This window comes from Emydura macquarii, unplaced genomic scaffold (assembly GCF_026122565.2).
Source record: "Emydura macquarii macquarii isolate MOO-44397 ecotype Brisbane River unplaced genomic scaffold, CSIRO-AGI_Emac_v2 contig_1263, whole genome shotgun sequence".
NCBI lineage: Eukaryota > Metazoa > Chordata > Testudines > Chelidae > Emydura > Emydura macquarii.
This window is the reverse complement of record NW_027131400.1, coordinates 7668430-7687995: the sequence shown is the minus strand read 5'-3', so window position 1 is coordinate 7687995 and position 19566 is coordinate 7668430. Positions and strand designations below refer to the sequence as shown.

The 19566-nt window shown below is 44.8% G+C and overlaps 1 protein-coding gene across 1 annotated transcript in view; it reads left to right on the top strand.

Annotated features, from left to right (window-relative positions):
- Nucleotides 1-19566, top strand: part of HECW1 (HECT, C2 and WW domain containing E3 ubiquitin protein ligase 1) — a 350139-nt gene that overhangs the window by 293135 nt on the left and 37438 nt on the right. The window contains exons 22-23 of the mRNA XM_067550377.1: nt 958-1071; nt 4299-4451. Of these exons, the coding sequence (XP_067406478.1) occupies nt 958-1071; nt 4299-4451 (267 nt within the window). The remainder of the gene's footprint in view (nt 1-957; nt 1072-4298; nt 4452-19566) is intronic.

Genomic DNA, 19566 nt, shown 5'->3' with positions numbered 1-19566 from the left:
GCCTCTCTGCACCATTTTCCATGGATAGTTATTGTAATTGGCTAATGCACTGCATGCTTCGAAGGTATTTCCTGGGCATCTGGTTGAATTCATGCATCAGGCTGGCTTCATACCAAACCACATCTGTTGTGGAAAAAATATGTGAAAACCAGGCAATTGATTCTAGGCAAATGTTATCAAACTATTCTTGCACTGTCTGAGGAGCTCCAGCCATTGGTTATTCCCCTCAGAGTCCTGCCAAGGCAGAAATGAAGAACAGTACAAAAGGACCAAGTGTCATTACATTTACAAAAAATATACATATACAAAAAAACATATACAAAAAAAAAAAACATATACAAAAAATAAGAACTTCTTAGAGGAATTTTTTACAATGGGCCAAGCTTGTAAGTAATCTTTGAAACACTGGGCCATTCATTAAAGAGGTTTTGGAGAGTTGACGGGTCCATTTAGTGTACTGGATACAGATAAGGACTGATCTCCTCTTGCTTACACTAGGGTATCATAAGGAATAATGCCATGAAATCCACTAGCATAAAACCAGTGTGAGATCAAAATCAACCCCAAGAATGCTATGACACTATGAAGATAGAAAGGCCATAGGCCCGTCTGCAGCACTAATTTCTATACAGGAGATGCTACGAGAGCTTAGAGATACAGCAAGATTTTGAACCTAATTACCACTTAGAGGGGAAAACTACCTTTCAGTCAGAGAGTAAATCTTAACTAAACACATAAACAAGAACCAATAAAAGGCCAAAGTCAGCCTTTGCACAAACAGGCATAACTCCATTGACTTCAATAAAATTGCACCCTCTTATTCCAGTGCTTAGTTTGGCCCTTTAATAGCTACTGTTTATCTTCATGTATATTTAATAATAGTATGTCTCACTCCCCTCCTCAGGAGTTTCACACAATGCTGGTTAACAAGATATTTATTACTATGTGACTTTGCAGGTTAATTATACGGCGTGATCACTTGTTGGAAGGCACCTTCAATCAGGTGATGGCTTATTCACGCAAAGAGCTCCAGCGGAACAAACTCTATGTCACGTTTGTTGGAGAAGAAGGGTAGGGATCTATTAAATATTGTGAATTGCAAGAGCACCATTACATTGCAAAGCAAATATGATATTGGGAAAAGGCTGAATCTCTCTTGTTGTGCATTAGGTTTTAGTTGTTACCTCTGGGTAGGTGAACTGGTCCATATAAAATTAAAAACAACCCAAAGCTTTGTACTTCTTAGTACTTCTACATGCTGAGCACTTCTATAATTCCTTCCACCTGAGTTCTTCTGAAACGTTAACTGATTAAGACTCATCATCCTGGTGCCATGGGTATTATCCTCATTGGACAGCAGGGGAACGGAGACACTGGCCCAAGATCACATACAAGTCAGTATCGGGGCTGACTCTCCTTGTTCTTAATCCCCCTCTTTAACCAATAGTTTTCATTACCTCTTTAAAATGAACCTTTGTTGTGGTTCAAAAAATGTTTTCCTTACTCACCCTAGCTGAAGTGAGGAGTATAAATACTATAAGAAGAGCCATTGTTACTGTCAGCCAGAAGCAGAAAGAACTGGAAATCTCTCTAGGCGTCCTGTTCTTGTGAGACTTCCTGGCTGATCTTGCAAACCCAAGAGATTCTGGTAGTTCAGATGAGATTACAGTAAACAGCTGAACTTTTGTTCTCTTATCCAAAACCAGTCCTTGCAAACCTCACCCATTGACACTCCTCACATCAACAGTTATGTTCTAAATGAGGTTTAATCCGCAAATTGTAATTAAAGAAAAAAACTTTGAATCTCTCCAGTGCTTCAAATAATAAAGGTTTGGAATCCTTTTTTAATTGTGTTGCATGTTCAACCTCTCAATAGAAACATAGGAAGGATTTAGGGACACAAGGGAGATACAGAGTATGTCTAGACTGACGACGGCAAATTCGCTGCCATCAGATCGATCTAGCTGGATCAATCGAGCAGAAGTGAAGACCCGCTCTATCGATCCAGATGTCGATTTCATAAAACCACTTCCCCAAAAAGTGTAGCACTGTGTCAACAGGAACTCATTTCCCATCGGCACAGCACAGTGGAGACGGCGCGCTAAAGGGAAGTTACGAAGTCGACGGGAGTTACACGAGCTACTCTGCATAGCTTGCATAACTCCCGTCAACTGCCACCAAATTTCGCCAGCAGTATAGACCAGGCCACAGTTTCAACTGCAACGATGTTGGGGCATCTGGCAAAATGCACAGCAATCACTGCTGATTGAATTTGCTGAGGCAGCAGATCAAGTAAAGGGTTCTGTAGAGCTTAGTTCATCTGGAGACATGCTAGATAAAGTGTAAACAGAGTAAGTCACCAGTCAGAAATGCAGTTACTTTTAGTGCTGTTGATATTATGGACTTTATTAACCCCTTAATTTGTAAACATCTGAGTCAGTGTCATCTAAAAGTTAAAGAAGTTCTGTTACAGCACCTGCCACTGACTCTGCCACTACCTTACAGTGTGACCACGGCTAAATCTTTTACCTTTGCTTTGTCTCAATTTACCCATGTGGAGAATGGTTCTAACATGCTAACAATGGCCAATGTCATGAACTTTACTATGTACTTTCCCCTAATTTCTAATAACTTCTACTGTGTTTGGCATAGTATCCTCTGGAGAAAATGCAAATAATAAAAACCTAATTCATTTACATCTGAGGTCAAATTCACCCATGGTTTATGCTGTTTAATGCTTGCAAAGATGCCCTAATGTGGAAAGTCTCTATTAAGAAGGCAAGCAGACTGTAATGGTGCAAAGTACCTTCAATGAGCTATGTGCCAAGGAATGCAGCATACAAAGATGGAGCCAACACAACACAGAAATTGGGCAGCACTGGCTATGAAGGGAATGTGTTGAGTTAATATATCTCCTAGAAGCCTTCATTGCAGGGCTCCTGTGAGGGATTTCAGAGAAGCAGACAGGTGTAATTTATACCACCTGGCACCAGCCATAGCGAATAAAACCCCATATCTTTATATTAATTGAGCCAGGTTTTGAACTAGTGTAACCCAATTAATCTCAGTGGAGTTACATTTGAGATTAATTTGGTCCAATTTCTTTCACTTTGACTGCATACTTAAGAGTCAGAGCTGCTAGAAGTTAAAGGGCCATATCAAAATGTAGCATTGAAAGTGGGCAAGATTGCTTTGTGCCTCCTTCCAACCTGAATGAGTCAGACATACAGCCACTTGCAATTATGCAACTATAACTTCAGCCTTATTATATGTAGCAGTCTGGTCCAGCTGCAGAATTTTCCACCTCCTTTGAATTTGTTAAATGTAAAAAGCAATGCCTGTCTCAGAAACCATTTTGGCATTAAGTGATTTATGGCTACAAGTGGTTCTTTCTTATTACTGCATGGAGGTTTATATTAGACTAACTATAAAAGCTGCCTAACATTATCGCAGGACAGTCTGTTTTTAATAAATTCATCTTGGTTGAGATTAATACATTCATGAAGCATTTTTTTAAATAGTTGAGATAATTGAAAATGGTCTGATTTAAAAGTAGAGTTTAAAAAAAAAAAAGAACTGGAGAGTGGCCCTTTAAGAGAGAAATCATAAACCCAGACTGCAAGGCTCAGTTTAAATGTAAATGTCCCTGCCCAAGGTACCAAATAAACTTCAAACCACCAGAAAACTAAAAGAGAACTCGTCCAATAAGTGAAAAATTACCATTCTAGCTTAAAGTGGAGAGAGTGTGTCAGGACCTAGTCTTGTTAATCCTTGACTTGAGGGACCAGGCACTATAAGAAAGTACCCAAAGTTTGATACCTTGGGACTAGATTGTGCTTCAGGCTGTGTATTCATGCAGGGAGTAAGAACCATCTTGTATTCCCCTATGTGAGCTACCCAGACCATACATCCAGGTGTTTGGAATTAAGCAGGTGCTGCATATCTGCTTATGCCCCCCTGCAGAGCAAGGAAATGTGAGGAGCCTTGGCTCACTTGCTGCCCAACTGAGACCAGGGAAGTTGTGCAGTGGCAACTTATTACTGCATGGAACAAAGGGGATGTAAGAGAAACCTGTGATTCAGGGTTGTGTCTGTCATGCTACTCAGGGAATGAGTATGCGTCATGACTTGCGGAGGACTCTTCCTAAAATCAAAACATAGTCCTTGGAGAGGAGAGTCAGCATCAGCAAATGCGTTAGAAATACTTGCCTGCAAGTCGGATGTTAACCAGTGCAGACGCAAAGCATGAAATGCACATATCTGGGAATGAGACTCATTTTATCTGAATTTCCTTTCCAGCTTGGACTACAGTGGTCCCTCCCGAGAGTTCTTCTTCCTTCTATCTCAGGAGCTCTTCAATCCTTACTATGGCCTGTTTGAGTATTCAGCCAATGATACTTACACTGTACAGATCAGCCCCATGTCTGCGTTTGTGGAAAACCACCTTGAATGGTAAGGTCCTGCAGTACAAATGTTAAGCCTAATGAAATAGTCCCGTTGGATCCACATGATGAAGGGCATGCGTGTTACAAATGCTGTCAGGGCATATCAGGTTGCACGTAAATCCCATTGCTACCTTTGTTGGAGGGGGAGTGAGATTCTTTGGAAATGGAGCAGGAGAAGAAAGAGGGAATGTCTATGTGTAGATAAAATAATAGGGTCTGAAAGAGGAGGTGTTATCAGGCCTGTTACCAAAATGCACTGTCTCGTGATTGGAGGCTCTGATGCTAAGGCATTGTTTGTGCCCATCCCAGTGTGAGTGCACAAGATGCAGTAGGGTAAAAAGATTCAAGGAGCTTTCCTTTATCCTGCTACCCTTGCATCTTTGTGCAGAGGCCAGATACAATTGCTGTTCTTCAAGGCACTTGAATGCAAGAACTTCTCATGGGAATGGGGCCTGAGAGTGGCATGATTGTGGCTCTGCCCACCCAATGCCAGCTAGTCACCTGGCTTCCTGGCAGGGCAGTGAAGCCCCACATTGCTCCCTGTCAAAAAATAATATTTGTGCTGTCTCTCACTCCAGGCAGCACTGTGCCTGCCTATGACACACCTCCAGGAGCTCCTGCTGGGGTGGAGTATCGCCTTGCCGCTGCCTACTTCAGGCTGTCCCCTGACAGCACACGTTAGCCCTCAATATTACAGCACCAAAATAATTTTGTAGTCTCTGAAATAGCTCAGGTTTTGTTTGAAGGGATCAGCAAGAACGGGCTCTCCTCACCTCCAGTGCACGTGTTGAAAATCAGTTTGCTGTTTTCACATTAGTTTTTATTGGGCGTCTATAGATAGCAAACTGAGATGATCAGTATCCTATCTGCCTCTGCATCTCTCTGTCTTTTGGGATTGTTTTCCTTTGGATAATTTTAGATGTGGTCCATTGAACTGTGTGCTCCCAATTCCAAGCTTTATTTGTTTCCTTTGAACAGAAGCACTTGTTGGGATTTCATCATCTCAGAAAAACACTGACATCGGTTATTCCTTTTGATGTTTTTCTTCATCTAGGCAATCTCAGTAACTCACATCATGAGGGGTCTTTTTTGAGTAGAGTATAATTCATATCTCATTCAAGTTGTGAGTTCCATATATCCTTCTGTTCTTGTAAACACTTCCACCCTCCCATTAGCTTAAGGCGGGCAGCAGGAAGTCTGATGCCAGTAAATTGTTTCATTTGGGACCTGGTATATGGTTGCGGTGGATGGGTAATATAGATGCTTGGGATGTAGCAGTGGAGTCTGAAATAAATGTTTGGTACATCACCATACCCATGAAGTTGAGCATCCCTGGGATCAATGTTTTGTGATCTGTAATACATAGATCAGAATGCCTCCCCACCATCACTCTCAAATACTGATGAATTCAGGTATTTCAGTGCTTGCTTATTCCTCTGTGGTCCTGTGTAAAATGCAACAGTCCATTGCTGGCCTAGTTTCTAATGGCAGCAATGTTGAGTCCTCCACCTGCTTTTCAAGCACTGCTGATGAGCTCCAGATTTTAGTGGCTGAAGCTATGAAACTGATGCATTTTGTTGTCTATTTACTGCGCCTTTTCAATTTCTAAAAATTCTTCCTGTGAACAGTTTAGCAGCCATTTTGTCCTTGTGGGTGGTACAATACAGCCTGCTGGAGAGGAGACACACGCTGTGCTCCCTCCTATTTTTCTTCTCTCTCGTTTCGTTGCTCTCTTAATATGAAATGAAGTTAATTTAGACTGAAGGTGCTTGGTTGCTCTTTGTGGGTAGAAAATGTATAATACAGAGGAAGACCTGTCCAGCCATCACTGGCCAAAAGGATGAGTCAATCACTGCAAAAGGAGGGCCTTGTGAGTAGAGAAAGGAATGTAAACCAAAAATATGGGAGGTTTGCAGGAGACAAGGGAAAAATAAACAATAAGGTTGCTGTTCAGTGACAGCACTTGAACCTTTGTGGACAGAATTAACTGAGGCCAAAATTTCATAATCTGTCTGATCAGTTTCACAGCTTCCTTTTAGTATCCAGATACATTTTCTCTTGCTATACATACTGATTAATAGATAGCTATTAATATAAAGACAATATCCAGAGCCATATTTTACCTCAGATATACACAGTTGACTATACAGGTAGTCTGTGCATTCATCTGAGGCAGAATTTGGATCCAGCATTTTGAAGTCCAAAGAATGGAATTAATCCATTAAGGGCTTATGGACTAATGTATCTGGGAGTAGTTTACAAACTTGTCTGTGGTTGTTTGTGTGTGAGGAGTGGGACTTTTTTTTAAAGCTCTCAGCATTGTCCTAAAGTGGAAGACAATGGTAACACTCCTGTTACTAAAATGTATCTATCTTAGAGTTTCCTCTGGGCCCCCCTTACCATAGTATCTTAGCTCTGAGGACAATAATATTCCTCTAGCTCCCGAATTTGTTGTGAAATACCTAACTCACTGATATATGTAAAGTGCTTTGAGATCCTCAGATTGAAGTCACTGGATAAATGTGAAGTATTAATCTGAGTGTCTTTTTAAACCTTAAAGTTTGAGGTCAGTCACAAAAATTACACAGTCACAGATTGTTTCAGGGTTGGGGTTTCCTTGAGCCTGGTGCCTTATTTATGGCAGACTTTCAGTAGTGCAAACAGCTTCTCATTCACATAGAATCTGTCCTTGAACCCCTTTTTATTTTGGGAAATATTGCAAGTCTTATCAAGAGGTACATAGTGCAAATTAGCAACAGCTGTAGCTTGGTTTGAATTTTCTCTTGCATTATGCTTAAATGAATGCTGACGAGTTTGAGATAAAACACAGAGAAGAAAATATTAACTATTGTCCATGCTGGGGGAACTGAGAACCCACATTTTCTCTCCCAGCCTAAAACTTTCAGTTTTGCCCCCAGTGAAGGCTTATTTCATGCCTTGTTTTTTGTGCAAACACCATTCCAAATCCAGAATGAGCACATCAAAGCACAGAGTAGTCACGCATATGCCAAGTGAAAAAAAGAGACACAGACTGGAAAATATTTCTCATTTATGGAGAAACTGAGATTTAACATTTTTCCTACAAGCTTCCACTGTGAATAAGACTTTTTCCCCAGGTCTCATGTGTGAATGTTGTATGCACAAAACTAAGAGATATCACACATACTCATATTTACAAAATACACCAATGGAGAGAAAAGATATCTGAAAGGAATCTAATTAAATCTCTCTCTAGAGTTAAGAAGCATGATGAGAAATTTTTGACTATATATAACAGATTGTATTTTGTATCCATAGCCATATTGATTCTTCTTAATCCATGCAATAATGAGCCATTATATATTATCTAGTCAACCTATCTAGCTATCTGTCTGAATATTTTTAAAGCAACCAGTCACCATGGGATTTAGGCGATATATAACAACTGTGCTTATACAGGCTTCAGAAAGGAAAGGCTTTCCATGTCTGCTGAAAATAACTGTGACACACTTGCTGAAAAAGTCCTCCCTCTTTCCCCAAATAAACTGACCACATCCAGTGGAATGTGTTTACTACCATTTTGGTGGAAAGAAAATGGTTGAGGGCAATGACCGAGAAAGATCCCCCAGTGTTCTTGACCAGGTCTGTGGGACAATTGAAGAAAAGAGAGAGACAGTGAACAATCCATCCCAGGTTTTATATCAGACTCAGTGCATGCTGGGAGAAAGGACAATTGAGAATGTTAAAAACTACTATACTGACCAGCAACAAAGTTGGATATAACATTCAGTAAAGCCTCTAGTTCTCTACCATAATGCTGAGTTCTTAGGATATTAATAAAAGGCTCCCAATGGCCTATGACAGCAGGTTCTCACTTTCTTCCCTGTTACCATTCCTTTGAAAGAATTTCGAACTGACTTTCAGTTTGCTGCAGCACTAAGTCATTGGGGTCCATGCTCAGTCATTTATCCGTGAGGATATGGACATGCTTTTGCTCTGGTGATTTTCCTGGCTTTCTTCTGCCTGTGACATTCTAAATGATGAAGCCCAAATGGGACTGTATCAAAGATTAAAAGAGAGAGACAGAGAGACAGAAGCCACTGATGTTTAGCAATAGTCATCTGAGCCATCAGTGGGAAGGCTCTGCAAAAACACAACAGTTGTGGTGGGATCAAAACATCCTCTATCCTACAGATGGGAAAACTTATTTGGCTTATTTCTAACCCACTCAAACATTGTAGGTGTGGAAGTTTAACTTAAACAACAAAATTTATTAGGTTTGCTTTCCATAGGGTAAAAAGTGGAGTAAGGGAACTTCCTCTTTATTGCCTCACCTCAAGATGACTTCTCAGACAGAAATTTCTGCATATTCTCTTTTCTTGTTCGATTTTGTGTATCTCACGGGAGTTGAAAACAGAAAACATCCCAACTGTTCTTAAAAGGCTTGCAGAAGATTCACAGTGTGCCTTCATCGAGAAACTGGTTTGTAGAATGGAAAATAACAAGACGCGCACACCCACACACACGTATAAACACAGCTTGGAATCCTTGCTAGATGTAATGGTATAAAACAATCTATGCCTCTCATTGTGCTCCCTATGGGCCTGATTCTGCCACTCTTATTCAGATAGGGTAGTTCCTTACTCTCTGGGTAGACTCATGAAATCAATGGGACCCTTTAGAGAGGATGGTTCTACTCATCATTAGTCAGGGTGGCAGAACTAGACTGCAGCTCTGTAATCAGATCTATGCTTGTGGACAAAGATACATTTCGTCAGACCCAAACAGTGGCATGACACTGCTTCTTCATTGCTCATGTGACTACCCAAACCAGACTGCTAATTTAGCTATAGTTCAGTCAGAATATAACTGAAGTTCTGCTTATTGGCATGGAACAACAACAGAGGATGATGCTAACTTCAAACATCTTTATTTTCCGAATGGGTCAGTGACAGTGTTTTTATTGACACCATTAGGCATTTGTGGACTTCACAAATTTAGAATGTGCTAGAAATACCCTAAGGCTGAGGTGATCTCTTAGAAGTTCCTTGCTTTTTGTTGTTAAATAGAGGCTTGTGATGGGGTATACAAACCCCACACTGGAGAGTAATGTGTTAAGGAACAGCTCTGGGCATAGGCAGCCCTGCCCAGCAACACCTGCAAAGCCTTCACAAGCTGGAGACAGGGCTTAAAAAGGGAGCAGAGTAGCTCAGAGGGAGGCAGGCAGTAGAAGGGAGCAGATGACTGCTCTGAGCAGAAAGTTGCCTGAGACCTGACAATGCAGACTGAGCAAACCTACAAAGGGGAGGCAGGTGACTGAGTGTGCAGGTCAGAGACTTAACTGAAGATTTTGTGATTTACTCTGTGAAGCTAAAGGAGACTTGGGTAGGAAGTGGTCTGTGTGTGGAGGTGGCTGCTTAGTACCTCAGGGTACAGAGTAGCTGCCCACCATTGGGCCCTGAACCCGAGCCCATTGGAGAGGATGGGCCCAGACTTGCCTGCCCATTCCAAGAGGATGTTACAACAACAGGAGCCTTCACTGTGGGTGAGATCCCAGCAGGAAAAGACCTTGACTGTTCAAGGGCACAGACCCCAATGTCCCTGTGCTAAAGGGGAGGACTGGAAACCCTTCGGGTGGGAGGACTGAAGGACAGGACTGTGTTGTCAATGACCTGCCAACCCCCACCTGATCTCTAGGTGGCATTGTTCGTGGTTGTAAAAAGCTGAAGACATTTATGTAGTGGAAGCATTTCAGAGAGTCTAACTGAATGCTGTGAACAACATCTTTTTGTGCAAAGATTTAAGGTGAACCACATGGAAGAGGTTATGGTTATAAACACAGAGGGACATGTCTTCAGCTGCTGTCAATTCACCAAGTTGCATTGGCTTCAATGAAGATAGAACAATTTACACCAGCTGAGGGTCTGGACCAATGTCCCTTCCTTGTCTTTTTTGAATTCGTCCATGGATGTATCCATTTGTATGAGCACTAAGAGTCAGGCCCAGTGGATGCAGGCTCTGAGCAAGTTTCCCCGCATGCCTAAGTTCACTTTCCCCTTAACTTGCCACACCCCTACTACTTCAGCCCTGGATTTCTCCACTATATCAAGATGTACTATTTCTGTTTGTTTGGGGGTTTTTTACATGGACTGACAAGGGATTAGGTAGAGATGAGCAAATTCATTGCCACTAGTATCTTACCCGCCAGAGAACACAATTTCATAAATCCAATAAGAACTAACAACCTCAACTATTTACCCCCTGTTCCCTCCTCCACCACCCCCCAAGGAAGGTAGGCGGGTTTTGTTTTTTATTTCAATATTTGTCCAGCATGTGACAAATTGTTAAGATACGTAGTGTATAATACAACAGTTGTTTTAGAGGGTTTGTGGCTGGGAGTCAGATTGATTCTATTCTGGCTTTGCCACTGACTAACTTGAGCAAGTCTCATGGGTCTATATTTTCCAAAATGGTGAATGATTTGGGGTGACCAACTGGAAACACCTTGAATAGGCCTGATTTTCAAAAAGTGAGAGCCCCCTCCCTCAGAAAATCAGACCCCTTTAAAATATCTCAAGTAAGGCACCCAAAACCACTAATTACTTTTGAAAATTTAGACTATAACCTTGCTCTGACTCAGTTTCCAGATACAAAATAGGGATAACAATACCTAGCATATGTCAATTGGATTTCAAGTTGATTAATGTTGTAAAGTGCCTTGAAATTCTCAGATGAAAGGCACTACAGAAATCCACAGTATTTTAGGTTCTTCAAGTGCTGGTCTCTATGTGCATTCCATACGTGGGTGCGCATGTGCAGAGCTGGAACTGTTTTGAAGTAGTTTACATCGACCCATGTGCATGTTATGTGTTGTCCACTTGGTGTGTCCAAAGTCTTGTGGGACTGTGTGGGACAACGCCCCCTCAGTTTCCTCTTACTGCTGATGGGCCAGAATCAGAACACTCCTCCTCTTCACCTTTTGAGCTGCGTAGTGAAAAAAAAATTTTTAGTAGTTAGTAGTTTTATTAATTTTAATACTTTCAATAGTTTTAAGTTTGTAGGAAATCATAGTTAGTCTACAATCAGTCAGTTCTCTCATAATCCCATTCCTGGGGATTATGCCCCGACAAGCCAGGTTTAAGAACTGCATTACATGCCCACGATCATTTTCGGTAAGCGATGACCATCAGCACTGCCTCTACTGTCTTGGGGAGTCTCAGGTTCTTGCCCAGTGCTCCATCTGATGCTCCTTCCCAGTGCAAACTTGCAAGGCAAGAGAACGCAGGCTATATAAACACCTCATGGAGCAGACAATGCATCACGTGCACATCCGGAGGTGGCTCTGATGGACCCACTGGAACGCCCAACTGCACCAACGGTGAGTGCATCCCCTGCTAGGGAGACACTGGCAGTACCGGCACTACTGGCTGAATCCCATTGTGCACACAAGAAACACAGTCATGGGCACAAGGGCAGATCCCCGAGATTTAAATGCAGCATTCCCTCCTCAAGCAAGTCATGCATGGACACAGTAACACCTGTGCTGAAAAGATCCAAAGTGGAACGCAAGACCAAACATCATGACAAGCTGGTGACATCTACTACCTCGGCCACTAGCACACCACCGGAACCCTCGGCTCCATCCACTGCACTGGGTCCATCTAACTTATGCCTGATAACGTGCACATTCCTAGTACAGCGCACAGCGGGTCACCTATCGCTCCTGACATCTACAGCAGAATTGCTTCTGCTGCTAGAGGGCTCCCCACAGCAGCGTGGATCATCTGGCATCGTGCAGCTTCCATCTCCGGCTGGTGAGCCATAGCTGCTATATCACCCATCCATGAGACAACTTGGAGAACCACAAAACATACCCTCACCACAGGTTCCACCCACTGCAATGGTGCTGCCCTTTTCGGAACAACAATCAGATTCGGATTGGTCATCGGAACCGGGCCCAGCCTTCTCACTGGTGCAGTCATATAGCCCACAACAAATATAGGCACCACCAACGGAGCAGTGGTTTATATACCTGCATGGCCCTCAGACACAACAACCGTATTGGTAGAGCTGGGACCCCTATGACCATGGAGCACCACCACCCCCTTCCCCAGCACAGACCTCCATCAGAGTATACTGCTCCTCCCTTAGTTTATAACGAACCACACAGCTCCATTATGCCCTCAGCACCATCAGAACCACTGATTCCAATGGGGGTATTGTTGTCTCCGGACAAAGCACTCATCCCCCTCATCACTTTCCCCACCGGATGACCATGGTCAATACCAAGACCTCGTATGACAGATGGCAGCAGCCCTCAATCTCCCAGCAGAAAATGTCACAGACCCCCCAGGATGAGTTCCTGGACATCTTACAACCAGTGGGTCCTTCACACATTGCACTACCAACCACAACACAATCCTTCAAGCAGCACAAGCAATCTGGCATGCCCTGACATCATGCACCCCAACATGCGGGCAGCGAGACGATAATTTGTTCTGGCTAAAGGCACAGACTTTCTCTTCATGCAACCGCCACTGAACTCACTAGTGGTGCAAGCAGCAATCCAGCAAGCTAGACAACACCATCCGAGGACCACTCCCCCAGATCGAGCAGCCAAAAAACTCGACCTGATTGGACACAAGGTCTACTCTTCAGCTGGCCTGCAATTCTGCATTGCCAGCTACTAAGCCATACTGGCAAAATATGACTTTAGGTCATACTCTAAACTGGCAGAATTCCAAGCCTTCCTGCCAGAGGACAAACAATCAGAATTCAAGGCCATCATTGAAGGAGGGCAAGCTAGTAGCCAATGTCTCCCACAACCACAAATTCTTCAGTGACAAAACTCACAAGAGTCTACATTCACTCAAAGACTCTCGGACCACACTTCAGTCATTGGGACTATACACCTCAGCCCCTGCCCACGACTAAAACCGTCCGTCCTTCTGACCCTGATACTCTGCCTGACCTATCAACCCTATCCTCCATGTCAACAGGAACAACCCCGCTGCCGCCAATGCTCCCAAAGACCCAGATTCTCTGCCACCTCTGCCTCTGCCACCTCTTCCTCTACCATCTCCACCATCCATCAACGACCCTCAAGACAGCTCTTTTGACTCCTCCGCAGAGAACCGCAAACCCCACCCCTACCCTCTCCCGGCTTCTCCAACCGTGTTCAGGGGCCCTCTTCCTCTCTTTATTCACAATTGGAGCAAGATTACTGCTGATTGATGGGTATTGGACATCATACACCAGGAATATTTTATACAGTTCCACTCCTTCCCCTTGCCAGCTTCCCCAGAACAGCCTTGCAGACCCAATTCAACTAGTCATTCTACAGAAGGAGACATGCACCCTCTTCAAGAAGATGAGCCATAAAATGGTCCATTATCAGGACCATGGATTCTACTCCCCCTAGTTCCTTATACCGAAAAAGGAGGGGACCTTCGCCCCATTCTGGATTTTATACCATGAGAGCCTTAAACCGGTTCATCTGCAATTTCTGTTTCCGCATGGTCACTGTTCCCCAAATCATCCTCTCCCTCTCTCTTGGGGCCTGGTTTGCAGTTTTTGATATGAAAGATGCATACTTCCATGTGGACATACATCCTGCTCACCGCAAATTCCTTCGATTCACGGTGGGACACTTCCATTAACAACTCTGTGTCCTCCCCTTTGGGATAGCTACTGCCCCTTGTATATTCACAGAAGTCTTCGCAGTGGTCATGGCCAACATGTGACGCTTAGGCCACTCCGTATTTTCATACCTAGATGACTGGCTACTAGTGGTATCATCCCGCGAATGCCTCCTGATTACCATCCAAACATTGTGGGAACTCCTTGCCAATCTGGGCATCTGCATCAGCAAGGAAAAATCCACCCTCGTACCCACCAAAGAACTCATTTTTTTAGGTGCATGCTTGAATTCTCGCACGGGATGGGCCTTCCTTCCAAAAGACCATTTTGCCACTCTCACCACCCTCATTACATCCCTACAACATTGTCCCCATACACACATCCACCAGTGCCTTTCACTCCTGGGACACATAGTGGCATGCGCTTCCATTATTCCATTTGCCCGTCTCTGCATGAGATGTCCCAACTGTGGCTATGCTTGGTGTATGACGCACATAAGGGGCACCTCAACAAACAAATCCTCCTTCCATCCTCAATAGTAACTACCTTTACATGGTGGTGCAACCCATCCAAGGTCATGGCAGGCACCTTCAATCCCACCACACCTTAGACCACCCTTACCACAGACGCGTTGCTCATAGACTGGGGGACCCACATACACAGCACATGGCCCAGAACCTATGGTCCCCCAAAGAAGATAGGATACACATCAACATCCTAAAACTACAAGCAGTCCAGCATGCCTGTCAAGCGCTTCTTCCTTTCATCTCCAAACATGTACAACTTCTCTCAGACAACATGACAGCTGTTATATATATAAACAAGCAAGGCGAAGCCAGATCACCAACCCTTTGCCGGGAGGCAATCCGGCTGTGGAACTGGAGCCTACATCACAATGTCATGCTGCATGCAGTTCACTAACTGGGCACAGACAGTGCCCTGGCAGATGCTCTCAGCCGTTCCTTCCATTGCAATCACAAGTGGGAGATCCATGACCCCACTGTTTGCTCCATCTTCCATCAGTGGGGCACACTACAATGGGACCTATTTGTGGCAGCCACCAACTACAAGCTCACCTTCTTTTGCTCCAAAGACGCCCTCGGGCAAGGCTCACAAAGGGATGCTTTTCTCCTCCCATGGACACTGGGACTATGTTTGGCCTTCCTGCCCATCCCACTCCTCCCACAAGTACTCTGGAAAGTGAGATGGGACCAGGCAGTCCTCATACTCGGTCCCACCAATATTGGTTCATAGATCTTCTTCACTTCTCAACCTACCCTCCAATCTGTCTTCCTCCTCTCCCGAACCTACTCACACAAGAACAGGGCCAAATCTGCCACCCCAACTCACACCCTCTACACCTTGCAGCCTGGTATTTGGATGGGGCTCATGAATAGACAATGCGTGCTCCACACTGGTACAGAACGTACTCACAGACATTCAAAGCCCCACAGCCAGGGCTTGCTACCAAGCCAAATGGAAACGCTTCACGCAGTGGACATCCAAAACAACAATGACTCTGTAGCAAGGCACTGTGGCCTTCCTCGGAGCCTGGGCCGGAGGAAGGGTCGCAATGCCCCTGCTGGGCAGAACAATGCCCTACAGGTTAAAAACCCCGGAAGCAGAGGGGTGGAGCCAGGGCAGAAAAGGGAAATATAAAAGGCCTGCCCAGCAGTTCAGTCAGTGGGAAGCTGCCACCGGACGCAGACATGTCTTCCCAGAGGCTGGGTCTGAGCCTGACCCAGGCCCTGCAGCTGTTCGGAGCAACTATCCCACTGACCAGAGCTTCCAAGGCCTGCCCAGGCCGCCGGGCCCAAGTGAGTGGATAGAGCCACCGGGCCCAAGTTTCTGGAGAGGGCCACTAAGCCCTAGTGACTGGAAAGAGCTTCCCGAGACCACTGGGTGGGAGAAACCCCCTGAGGCCGGTCCTGACCTGGAGGAGCTGCTCGACATCGGGGACCAACCAGAGCGGCCTGAGCCTGGTGTACCAGAGGACCCCCTGGGACCTGGAGGAGCTGCCCTCCGCTGACGACCCTGAGGAATTTCCAGACCTGCCACCGGTCAATGGTGAGGGACTCGTGGGGCTCCCACCTGCCGTCTACCCCAGCGACCTGGAGGGAGACAACTGGCTGCAAGTACCCAGGGACAGGGTGGGATGAAGTAGCCCAGGCACAGCCAACTAGAGAGTGGCTGAGTCTCTGGCTAAACCAGTCAGCGTGTTGTGGCTGGATCCCCGCTGACTTAGTAGCAAACCACCTTGCCACTGATAGAGCCCTGGGCTGGGACGCAGTGGAGTTGGGTGAGCCTGCATCCCCCACCCCACTTCCCTAACCACTCCGGGAGTGCTTGGCTTCCTCGGAACTTGCCTACCCGAGGATACTGAGCTATACTAGCCCTGCCTGCATACAAGGCTGAGGGCTCTAGACTATTTCACTTGCCCCGCCCGCTGTAGGGCTGGGGGCTATTGACTGCTTCACCAGCCCTGCCTGGTTTGCGGGCCGGGGGCTGTAAACTGCTTTGCCTGCCCTGCCCTACCTGAGGGCCAGGGCCACCAGACTGCTTGCTAGTCCCGCCTGTTGGAAGGTCAGGGCTATAGACTCCTTACTAACCCTGCCCTACGTGAGAGCCAGGTAGCTACAGACTGTGAGGGAAGCCCGCCCCACTGGGGCCAAAGACTTGTAATCTGTAAAGCTTATTCACCTAGACCAAGGCATTGTGGCCTTCCTCGGAGCCTGGGCCCAAGGAAGGGTCACGACGCCCCAGCTGGACTATGCTACCAGCTTACAGACTCCATAAACGCTGTGTCCATACTGACCATTCTGAATTATCTACTTAATCTTTACCTCTCAGGCCTCGCCCATGCCTCCATTCAAGTACATTCCACGCCTCCATTCCACCCCTCCATTCGAATACACCTGGTGACCATCAGTGCCTTCCTCCCACCTGTAGATGGCTTCTCTGCCTTCAAACATCCTACCACTACTCGGCCTCCTTAACACCTTCCCTTCAATCAGGAAACCTACCCCCCCATGGGACCTTAATCTTGTCCTCTCAGACCTCACTAAACTGCCCTTTGAGCCACTGGCCACTTGCTCACTTACCTACCTATCTATGAAGGTGCTCTTTTTAGTGGCCATCACTTTGGCCCAATGAGTCAATGAACTGGCAGCCATGATGGCAGACCCACCCTTTATGGTGTTCCACAGAAACAAGGTCTCCCTATGACTCCACCCCAACTTTCTCCTCAGAGTGGCCTCATCGTTCCACCTCAACCAAGTCATCCACCTCCCAGCCTTTTACCCTAAGCCACATACCTCCAACAGGGAGTGCACATTACAGTCCCTCAACGTCCGTCATGTTCTGGCCTTTTATCTCCAACACACCCACACTTTCCAAGGATCACCCAGACTTTTCCTCTCAATAGCAGAACACTGCCAAGGCCAAGCCCTCTCTTCCAATGCCTCTCCAGATGGATTGCCTGCTGCATCACGAAGTGTTACTCCTTTTCCTGAGTTGCTCCACCATCTGGAGCTCCACAAGAGCAGAGCCCACTATGTCCACCCTCCTTACAGACGTCCCATGGCAGGACATTTGCAAAGCAGCAACATGGTCTTCTCTACACATGTTTACTGCTAATTACACCATAGCCAATGCAGCAGTTGGCCGTGCAGCCTTACAAACTCTCACATCTGCTCACTCATCTCCACGCTGTATACTGTTCACTACACTACCCACATATGGAATCCACATAGGGACCAGCACTCGAAGAAGAAAAAGAGGTTACTGTAACTGATGGTTCTTTGAGATGTGTGATCCCTACCTGGATTCCAATCCCACTCCCTTGTCCCTGGGCTTGATGCCTGTCGGTAAGAGGGAACGTCGACCCATGAGGTCCCATAAGACCTCGGATGCACCACATGGACGATGCACAGCATGTATGCGGGTCGATGAAAACTATTTCAAAACAGTTCCAAGTGTGGTGGCACATGGTGCGCATGTGCACCAACGTATGGAATACAGATAATGACCACTCATCTCAAAGAACCTTCAGTTACAGTAAGTAACCTCTCTTTTTACATTACATTATACACTTGAATTATCAGCAACATCCTACTTTAAATAGATTATGTTTACATGGTACGTTTTCAAGCATTATTGTACATCTACTGGACAAGAATTATATACTATTAAAATAAATATGCAGCCACAGTCATCTTATAGGACAATTTCACTATCTGAGAAGTGTGTTACTGAAGTGCCTTGTTGCTTCCTGTATCCTGATGTATTTAAATAAACTTTGACTTTTCTTTTAAAGTTGATGTATGATGTATGTAGGACTGCTGGAACTGCTTATTAATTATGTATTAAGGGTCAGGAGGAATTTATATATACAGAAAGATTAAAGGCAAACTGTGAAGCAAAGAAGAAAAAATGTTCTTCTCACTAAGCCTTTCTGACAGCCTCAAAGAATTTTTGAAGTTTCTGCTTCATATTTACATTGGTATAGACTTTCTCTCTTTTATTAAAAGAATTTTCCAAATTCTTTGGAGGACATGAATTGGTGATATCAGTAGAGACTGAAACATGAGATATGGCTGTCCTAACCCCTGGCTCCTACACTGAATCCTACATCCTCTAATTTTACATATATAATTGTGGGGGGGGGGAGGGTGGAGGTTGGATACAGAAGAACAGTTCTCTGCCCCCTCTCTGCCCCCTCTCGTCATTCCAATTCCAATTCCATTCCAATTCTTCTGAATTTATGCTGGGACAGGAGAAAGCAGATTACGGCCCTTGTATAGTAAAATATTCCTAAATAAAAGTATAAGAGCGTTTACCCGCTACTGTTAAACAAGTGGCCTTACAGTCACTCCTTGACACTCCACCCATGCCAGAAAAAACATGTCATTGGTGGTGTCAGAGTTATTGTGGCTTCAATGTTGGATCTATATGTTAGTGACTCATTAGCACTCAAAGGAAAATGTGCAGTCATTGGCTTGTGTTTTTACAGTCTTCTTGCCTAGTAGATGACTGAATCTAAAGATTTTTCTCAGTGACTTTGACTGGTCTGTTTCAACACCTGCTGAAGCAACAAAAACCAAACATAAATCACTCTGTTTATAAAACTTCAACAGTTTGCAGATTTCCAACCCCCTAATGTTCTCAGAAGTTTATGTTCAGAATGCTATAAACAAAACTGCTCCTTTCTTGGCTTAAAAAACAAAGCCCCACATGTGTCATACTGAGTCAGTCTATAATGGAATATGTCATAAACTCAGGTTGATTCAGGCAACCACATACTCTGTGTTACAGGAGGCAGGAAAGTAAAAATGTCAAATATAGTAAATTAGTTCTGAAACTTTTCATTATTCAAAGAGTCAATTGCTCCTCAATCTGCGTCTTTTCTGTGGTCATTGGCAGAAATTGTACTAGATGGCCTTGATTCTCCACTGCTAGCCCAGAAGAGTGCAATTTCACACAATGCACCAGCATGGGCAGATGAG